A 10,270-nucleotide genomic window follows, 5' to 3' on the forward strand; every position below is an offset into this window, starting at 1 on the left:
CCCCCCCCGCCAGAATCTCCCTTTGTTTTATCTAATCTGAAAACACATAATGTGCACTTAATAAAGCTTTAATCAAAATTAGCTAATTTTCATACATGAGTAAATTTACAGTAACTCTAAGATTTATAGATTTCTCAGAAATTAGGGAGTAATAGTCCTAGAGGAAAAATCAGGTCTGGGGAGTAAAGTCTGATCGTGGGGCTTTTAGATTTGCAGCTACAGTCTCTGTTTTCTTTTGTCTCCTTTCTACCTCTTTATTCATTCTATTCTATCTCAGTTACACTTTAAAAAAAAAGAACAGTAATTGCTTACATCATTGTTTCTAATCTTTGTTCAAATTCCCAAATAGGTCATAAGTTTAACAGTTTATTTGAATCTGGATTCAAATAAAGTCCTTGGCTAAATAGGTTGATGTGTTTTTATAGTCTTATTTCATCTAGAGGTTCTTTCTCCAACTTTCTTTGTTTCTTGCAAATTATTTGAAGTAACTAGGTCATTCTGTTGTTTCCGAAAGTCTACATTTTGTCAGTTACATCCTGTATTGCTTTACTCAGTTAATATTTCTAGAAAATTTATTGTATGTATTTTATTGTAAAAACTAGATGATTCTGGGGCTGGGGTTGTGGCTCAGCAGTAGAGCACTTGCCTAGCAATGTGTGAAGCACTGATTTCAATCCTTAGCATCCCATATAAATAAATAAAATAAAGGTGTTGTGTCCACCTACAACTAAATATCTATCTATCTATCTATCTATAACACACACACATACACACACATATAATTTTTTTAAAATTTAAAAATGAGATGGATTCTGTGTGCTATTTTTAAAATTGGTGCATTATTATTATACATAACAGTGGGATTTGTTGTTGCATATTCATACATGCACATAACATAATTTGGTCAGTTTCATTCCCCAGTATGTACATGGTGTTTTGTAACCTTTCTTTCACTTAGTAAAATTTGTATGATCTTCCAGTGCCATTAAATATTCTTCTACAACTTTGTTTTTAATTTTAATGCTTGCATAGTATTTCAGTTCCTAAATTTGAACTTTTTGAGACTGGGGATGTGGCTCAAGCGGTGGCGCGCTCGCCTGGCACATGCGGGGCGCTGGGTTCGATCCTCAGCACCACATAAAAATAACATAAAGATGTTGTGTCCATCGAAAACTAAAAAATAAATATTAAAAAAATTCTCTCTCTCACTCTAAAAAAAAATTGAACTTTTTGTTTTTAATCTTTATTTTAAACACAGTAATTATATTTTTTAGTTAAAGAGTTATTTTAATGCTAGGAATTGTGATAATGTACCTCAGTGCCACAGGAATTTTGGGTTAACAAGAGCATATTTTGTGCTTTCACATGCCATGAAGAGGTATGTAATGACTTGAGTTTACCTTACTCTTTCAAGGCAAAATGGGCATATCAAGTTTTTGACCAAAGGAGATAATAATGCTGTTGATGACCGAGGCCTCTATAAACAAGGACAACACTGGCTAGAGAAAAAAGATGTTGTGGGGAGAGCCAGAGGGTAAGTATAGAGGGGAACGTCTTGAAATTTTATGTCACTTGAAACATGGCCCTCTCAATCATATTATCTGATCATTTGCAACTGAATATGTAGCATTTTGGCCCTGGTTTCACCATATCATATTTGTGTCATTTGAAAAATGTGCTTCTTAAAATTTACCCATATGGGGATGAACTTGGGTACAATAAAAGAGATAGTGAATTGGATGTGACAATTTAAAAATTCATATTTATTCAGTTTGCTCAAGAAATATCAGGTGCGGGGCTGAGGTTGTGGCTCAGCGGTAAAGCACTTGCCTAGCATGTGTGAGGCACTGGATTCGATTCTCAGCACCACATATAAATAAATAAATAAAATAAAAGTCTATTGACAACTAAAAAAATATTTAAAAAAAAAATTAAAAAAAAGAAAAGAAATATTGGGTGCTTTTTTTATGCTCTGTTGTCTGTATTGGGTAAGGCTGTGAGGATTTGGAACAGTATTAATCCTGCTTCCTGAAATAATTTCTTAGGAATTTACTGAGTCAACAACTTAAAAGTGTTCATCTAAATTAATTTTATCATGTCCATTTATTCCATACTGTTTTATTTCTAGTCTTGAAATTGATGAGGTAATATGAAATTTAAAAATTATATTAAGCCTGTTTATTTCAGATTTTATCAGGAGAACAGATCAGTGGAGAACAGGAATTGTAAGTTACTGGTATAAAGAAGTATGGAATTGTTAACTACCTTAATGTTATTAATAGTATTAACAATAACTCACCTTCATTAGGGTTTACTATTTATCAGAGACTGATTGTGAATGCTTTATAGGTATTACCTCATTTTAACCTTGGAACAACCCTAATATTCCCATTCTACAGATGAGGAAACTCAGAGGAATTAGGTTACTTATCAAAAATCACACTGATAGTAGTAAGTGGCTGGCAGCTCCAGGGCCTACCCTCTTAACCATCACACCAGAATTACTGGCATAACATTGCTGAACAGGGTGGTTACTGGTTCTCACTATTTCAGTGCTTCATGGCACTCTTAATGCTATCACAATCTGTGGTCCTTCTGACCTATAATAGACTGTGTGAATCCAGAGTTATTACACTGATAAGCAGGCCACCACAATGAAAAATTGTACTGTACAGACTGAAGTGCAGGTTACAAGTGAAAGTTGCCTCAGTTATAGCATGAGAGATGCTCTTTTTTGAGCCAAAAAGATCAGATTTTAGAACCTTCAGGGCTGGTGTGCATGTGTACACGCATACACACATGTACTTATGCCCCTGCTTTAGGAGAATTTCATTTATTATGACAGACAAATCCAAATTAAGTCATCAGTGCTTCAAGAAATAATAGTACCCATCTCCCACAATTCCAAAGATGCCCCTAATATTATTCAGACTTGTCAACCCCTTTGAGTATTTTTGTTTTCCCTTTAATTGCAAAAAAACAGATAGATGTAGATACATAAGGAAATACCAGTCATCAAAAAGCAAAGTCACTTTACTGTCCTTCTTCTCCACTTCTATAAGTATTTATTGTTAGCCTTTTGGTTTAAGTTCTTTTAAGTCTTTATATAGAGAGATAAAGATGCAGGTATTAATAGATATGTTTCTAGATACATTAACACATGTATGGAGGAACAACTATTTTAATAGATCATATTATTATTTAGTCATTCTCCTGTTATTTAGATATTCTGACTGTATCTAGTTTTTTGCTTCTATTTTTATTTTTTTTTTTATAATTTTTTTTTTTAATATTTATTTTTTTTAGTTTTCGGCAGACACAACATCTTTGTATGTGGTGCTGAGGATCGAACCCGGGCCGCACGCACGCCAGGCGAGCGTGCTACCGCTTGAGCCACATCCCCAGCCCTATTTTTAATCTAGTTTTTTGTTTAATTGTGAACAATGTTATGGTGAACATCCTTGTTATATATATCTCAGTGCCTCTGCCTGAGCAATCTTTTTTTTTTTTTTTTTTTGTACTGGGGATTGAACCTAGGGCACTTAACCACCAAGGCACATCCACAGCCCTTTTTGTATATTATTTAGAGACAGGGTTGCCTAGAGCCTCGCTAAGTTACTAAGGCTGGTTTTTTAACTTGAAACCCTCCTGCCTTACCTTCCCAAGATGCTGGGATTACTGTAATGCCAGTAATTCCAATCAGTGGAACTATTGGGTAGAACATGTATATGTTAAAGTCTTTCAACAAATTTTGCCATACTTTTATGTATGCTTCTACATGTGTCTCCCTTTATGTGGGTCTTGATTCTAAAGTATTTATTACAGCTGTGTATTCTCACTCTGGCCCTTTGTTGAATAAAAGATACCATGTTCTAAAATGTTGGGGAAGCCAGACTTTCACTGAAGTAACTTATCTTTCTGAAGAAGTTTTGAAAAATCCCAAACTATACATACCAATATTTCTATACTGCCACCTTTAAAAATATACAATGTTTTGGTGGCTTTTAATTAAACAATGCAGCCAGCTGTGGTGGCACATGCTTGTAATCCCAGTGACTCAGAAGGCTGAGGCAGGAAGATCACAAGTTCGAGGCCAGTCTTGACAACTTGGCAAGACCCTCAGCAACTTAGTAAGACCCTGCCAAATAATAAAAAGAACTGGGGCTGTAGCACAGTGGTAGAATGTCCCTGGTTTCAATCACTAGTACCACAAAAAAGGGAGGGGGGAGGGAGAAGGAACGAAGGAAGGAAGGGGGGGAGGGAGGGAAAAGAAAAGAAAGTAATAGTCTGTTACTCTCTGTATTAAGTAAATTTCTATGAAGTATAAACATACAGTACATGAACAGCAGGAGGACAGACTCTTGACTGTACAAATTCACTTTCCATTGATTATACCACCACTTACTTTGACATGTAATGTAATTTATCACATTCTCTTGTGGAAATTGTATTTATAAAACACTAAGCTGATAAGTCAGGCTGTGCCAAACCTTGACAATAGAGTTTTTCTGCAGACAAGTTTGTGACTGTGGTACAAACATCCCTTTAGGCATTTTAAAAAATGTTTTGATTTTTTGAACAGTTGTACACTGGGGCCTAAAGCCCCAAATCAAAATTATCTAAGAAAAATTTTTTATTGAAATAGAATTTTCATATATTGGGATATAAAATTCACCATTTTAAAGTGTCCAATTTAGTGGATTTTATTTTATTCACAGGGTTGTGAAACTATCACCACTAATTCCAAAGCATTTCCATCAATCCCAAAATAAAACTCCATGCTCATTAGCAGTCACTTCCCATCCCCTCCTTCCCTGCAGCCCTTGACAACCACTAATCTACTTTGTGTCTCTATGGATTTGCCTGTTCTGGGTATTTCATATAACAGAACCATACCATTTTTAGTCTTTTATGTCTGGCTTCTTTCACTTGTCCTAATTTTTAGGGTTCATTCATCTTGTAACATATAGTAAAAACAATTTTAGAAAATGAAACTGATATTGGCCCCATTAAGCATTTAGTAGGGGTGATTCTTTCTAAATTCAGGAAGTTGAAAAACACAAGAGGACCTCTTTTTCAAAAAGCAACAAGAGAAAAGGCTAAAAGCCTGGCAGAAGATCAGGAAATAGAAGTATTAATAATGAAAAGAAAAGAACAAAAATATAAGGAAGAACTATAATAGAGAAGCTTGAAGTTTCCAAACAAAGCAATGATAAAGAAATGGAAATGCTAACTCCCTTGATTTGAAAAATGTTGAAAAAATGTACCAGTATTACATGTTAAGCCAAAATTTAAAATATATAGATATAAGATATAAGGAGCAGAGTATCTGAGCTCTCTGTTGACTGAAATCAGTTTTATAAATAAGTCTTTTAAAATGTATTTTTACTTGAAACAAGTCACAGATCATTCTAGAAACAAAATGATCCATTTTGGATAATTGCATATTCTCTTAGTTGGCTGCTGGGGTCCAAATTCCCTTAAGATCCCTTTCAATATCTGACAAAACTGTTCTGGGTTCTCCTCTTAATTTTTTTTTTTCAGGGTTGGGAAGTTTATCTCCTTTACTGTTTGATCTTTTCTTTTTAATCATTTTTCCCAAAAAAAAACATCAGCCAAAGAGGCTATTTCTGAATAGCACCTTTGATCCCAAGAGTTCCCAGGGAAATATGTTCAACCATACTCTACCATTTAGGTGTTAACTTGGCGAAGGCTGCTATTGGAGTTGGCCTTGTGAATGGTATTTATTTTATTTACTTTAAACCTTGTTCTGCTTATCATCAACTCTCCTTTAATATATGAGTTTACCTGAGCAGAATAGGGAAAAAGTACGATTGATGCCTTTAAGATAATTGATGATACCGCTTTATATACTTCATTATTAATTCTGCTATCTCTGTCTATGGCAGGAAGGAGTGGTACAAGTAATTAATTCTTTGGTTTGGCTTGCCATATGTTTTTCTTATATTACCCATAAAGATGAAGTTGCTTTTGGGGCTGGGGTGGTGGCTCAGCGGTGGAGCATTCCCCTAGCCCGTTCGAGGCCCTGGGTTCAATCTCCAGTACCATATAAAACAATAAATAAATAAAGGTATTGTGTCCAACTACAACTAAAAAATAAATATTGAAAAAAAAAAAAAAAAGATGAGGTTGCTTTCATTTTAACCTCTACTGTACAAGGAAAAGCCAAAAACAGCAACAACAAAAAAGTTTCCATGAATTTCTCCTAAGCAAATTGTGGTCTGTGGTTGTGTTTCTTTGGGCATATATACCATTGTGTGGAGATAACAGAAGAAAGCTTCTACCTATGAGAATGGCTGCTGGTCATCAGATCAGAATTAGCTTGATGTTTTATAGAAAACAGATGTTTTTATAGGTCTTAATCTGCATTTTACTGTGAGGCATTTGCCATTATGTCCTTAAATTAGATGATTTACCTTCACTGAAAGTGATTGCTTTTATGAAGGGTTAAAAATGACAAGACATATATTGCAATTTTAAAAATATGTATAAAACAATATAGACAGCCTCTATCTTCCCTCCTAGAGCTTAGCAATACCATTCTATAGAGACTGTCACTTTTCAGCTCTTGAAGGACCCAGGAGTTGAAACTAAGACATAGGCCCCAAGAGTTGATATTCTTTTCGCCACACACCTGTGCTGTGTACCTCACACTAGAGCTAGACTTTTTGAAATTGAGTGTGCAAGAACATCATTTGGAGCTCATCTTTCAGAGATTTCCTAACCCAGTAAATCTGGGGAAGATTGAAGAGTATGCATTTTGGGGGTGGGGGTGGGGGGTTACCAGGGATTGAACTCAGGCACTCAGCCACTGAACTACATCCCAGCCCTATTTTGTATTTTATTAGAGACAGGGTTTCACTGGGTTGCTTAATGCCTCACTTTTGCTGAGACTGGCTTTAAACTCAATGATCCTCCTGCCTCAGCCTCCAAAGCTGCTGGGATTATAGGCATGTGCCACTGTGCCTGGCAAGAATATGCATTTTTAACAAGTCATTCAAATGATTGTGACAAAGGAGGTCTAAGTTTTAAGAAACACCAATGTATGTAGAAGGGAAGTTTGTGGGAAGAGAGAATAGGAAAAGGGTGAGGAGAGGAGACAGGAGTAAGGGACGTTTTTGTTTGTTTGTATTTTTGTGGGTTTTTTTTTAAAACATGGATTGAAGCCAGGGGCACTTAACCACTGAGCCACATCCCCAGCCCTTTTTATATTTTTTTAAATTTAGAGACAAGGTCTCTAAGTTTCTGTGGCTGGCTTTGAACTTGTGATCCTCCTGCTTCAGCCTCCCAAGCCACTGGAATTAGGAAGTGAAATACACCAAAGACAAAATGTCCATTCTTGAAATTTACCTTAGGCTTTGATGGTGGAATTGTTACATGGGAGATAATTTCTGTTTCGGCTGCCTTTGGCATGGGATGAAGGTGCGAAGGTTGTCCGTGCCCTGAATAAAAATCTGTGGGCTGTTACAAAGTGTACAAAGATCAGCTTCCGCTTTGGCTTTCTTCTGTATGATAGCAGAGGTAGGTGGAGAAACAAATTTGTTACAGATAGATAAAAAATATCCAAGGAGGAGAGATTTCAAGACAAGTTGTGGTCATCGACGTCAAATGCTGTAGACATGTAAAGAAAGATGGAGGCTGAGATTAGTTTGTTCTGTATGGTGTTTTAAACTGTTTTAAATATCAGGATTAAGAGGGCCAAACCCAAATTACAGGTGGTTCAAATAAGAGGGCAGTGAAATCCTAAGTACATCTATATAAGAGCTCTTACATTTACTTTGTGGCCACTTAACATGAAATACCTTGTAATATTCTGGCTGTGTTTGCCTTGTCTCCCCAACTAGGTTGACAGCTCCCTAAAGCTTGTTAAGACACACCCTGTATCAGTATTACCAACTAGAGATCTAAGACCTCTCATGTCTAGTAGCAGTTTCACCACAAGGAAGCTATGTGCCTTGGGCATGATCAGCTGTTTCCTCATCTATAAAATGGTTATATTCCTAACTTCCCTATCATGATCTATTGGAAGGAATAAATAGAATAATATATACAGAGGATCTTTGTGAACTGAAAATTAGTTTTCTCTGAAAGATATGGATGTTTGGTAAATGATAACAGCTGCTTTGCTTAGGAAATTCTGTGATGATCATGTTTTTGTTTATTTTAGATTTGTTCCTTATATTGGAATTGTGACGATCCTCATGAATGACTATCCTAAATTTAAGGTGAGAGATTATACCATATGTTTCATTAAAAATGTGATCTTGGACCTGGTATTGTGGTGCATGCCTATAATCCCAGTTACTCTGGAGGCTGAGGCAGGAGGATCACAAGTTCCAGGCCAGCCCGGGCAACTTAGCAAGACCCTATCTCAAAATAAAAAGGACTGGGGATGTAGCTCAATAATAAAGTGCCCACCCTGGGTTCAAGCCTCAGTACCACCACCAAAAAAAAAAGTGACTTCAAGCTGAGGGTGTAACTCAGTGGTAGAGTTTATGCACCTAGAATGCATGAGGTCCTGGGTTAAAGCCTCTAAACAGTGATCTTTTGCTTAATTTCGCAAACTTTAAGTGGATTATGGTTGAAACATGAAAAAATAATAGTTTAAATATATCATGGCCAAAAAGTCTAGTTTATTAATTGATTCTGAGAACTTACGAACTTTTAAAAGCATCTCTGACTTGTGTTTCTGTCTTTATTTTGTAGTATGCAGTACTTTTTTTGCTGGGTTTATTCGTGCTGGTCCATCGTGAGTAAGAAGTCTGCCTTGCTGTTCCTGGGAAGATGCCGTACTTTTTGTTACTGAATGTTTGGAGTAGCTGTTGGTCTGTGATTGGTGGAATGGAGAACACACATGTTGGCGCTTCTCAGTAGCCCTGGTTTACGTTAGTTTATGTTTCCACGCCAGAATCTGTTTGGGCGGGTGCGTGTGCACTAGAGTGCACTCAAGGGGACTTTCAATCACAGAATTTCATATGTTGTCATTGTCACACTTTCACATTTTTGTACATCAGTGAATTTTTATATTAAAAGGTTGAGCCAAAGCCCCCAGTGTTTGTATTTTGAAGCCAAGCTTCACTTCTAAAGTGCCTACAGAGTTCTGTAAATGAAAATGCAGCTCTGCACGAGTTTGAAACTGTCATTCCTCCTTATAATGGGAATGGCACATACTGAGGTGGTCATAAGTCTTTAACTTTTCAGAATTTTAAATAAAAGACTTTGCACATTGAACCCCTTATCCCTGGATTGTGTTTGTCCAGAAAGCTCCTGAGATTTGCTTTCCTTGGATGGTTTTAGTACTCCTTGTGGGGGTATAAAAGCTTTGGGTTGAAGAGCCCTTCAGCTAAGAAGATTGCCCTAATACTGTTATTTTTTTGTTTTGTTTTGTTTTTGTGAAGCAAAAGTAGCCATTGACGTTCATAGGAAATCTCTTAGTCATAAAATTGATTCTTCACTAGGGCGTGACTCAGATGTGTATAAACCCAACTAGTGTTCCTGAGAGATTCAGAAAATCTCACTGGCCTGTAAAAACTCATAGCCCTTTGTACACTTCAGACATTCTCAGTCCTTTGTATACCAGGGCATGTGCAGGAGGCAGGACAGGGTGGTGGATGGCAAGCATTGTACTTGTCTTTAAATTCTAATTTGCCTGAATGTGTTCTTTTAAGTGCGTGGCTCTGCTTTTCTCTAATGCAAACTTAAGGCAGAGTTTAAAGCAACGACTGCAAAGCTCAGTTGTGCATTTTCTTTTAATATTGAGACTGATAGGGAAACAGGAAGTGTAGGGTAAGCCAGTATGTTTTAAGCACAAAATACTCATTAAGTCTTTCTATTCTCTTCTTGTATTAATGCATAAGTCTCAAAATAGGCAAGTTTTCTGTTTTGGGCTACATGATCTAGTTCTATTATTTGTTCAACTGAGGTGGAAGTCAGTTCGTGCTGTTATGCTAATGGAATGAGAACAGAGACACACTTCTGCAGCCCTCCCCTGCAGAGCACAGTGCCACCCTTGAATCCATTAACTAGGCTTTAGCCTTCTAACTTTGGATATGGGTGCTTAATGGTCTCAACAGTGTGTGAAATTTGTCAAGTCACTGTTAACAAATGCTCTTTTGAACCTGTCCTTATGTAATATTTACATTTTCTCATGAAAAGGAGAGTGCTGAAACAGCTCCTTGTGTGGAATGGCAGAATATTACTATATTACCCTCTTTCTTTCTACCTAATCATCTATAGAGAAAGATAGCTG

General features: G+C 36.5%; 1 protein-coding gene across 3 annotated transcripts in view; it reads left to right on the plus strand.

Annotated features, from left to right (window-relative positions):
- Sec11a (SEC11 homolog A, signal peptidase complex subunit) overlaps positions 1–9,252 on the plus strand; it is a 38,085-nt gene extending 28,833 nt beyond the window's left edge. For 2 of the 3 annotated variants that reach the window (XM_048790211.1, XM_015493033.2), the window contains 3 exons: positions 1,415–1,534; positions 8,189–8,246; positions 8,728–9,252. In XM_048790211.1, coding sequence (XP_048646168.1) covers positions 1,415–1,534; positions 8,189–8,246; positions 8,728–8,778 — 229 coding nt within the window. In that variant the 3' untranslated portion in view covers positions 8,779–9,252. Of the gene's footprint in view, positions 1–1,414; positions 1,535–2,187; positions 2,226–8,188; positions 8,247–8,727 lie in introns of all 3 variants that reach the window. The other variant, XM_048790210.1, reaches the window with a different exon arrangement.
- The last annotated feature ends 1,018 nt before the right edge of the window (positions 9,253–10,270 follow it).

Source organism: Marmota marmota, unplaced genomic scaffold, assembly GCF_001458135.2.
Source record: "Marmota marmota marmota unplaced genomic scaffold, marMar, whole genome shotgun sequence".
Taxonomy (NCBI): domain Eukaryota; kingdom Metazoa; phylum Chordata; class Mammalia; order Rodentia; family Sciuridae; genus Marmota; species Marmota marmota.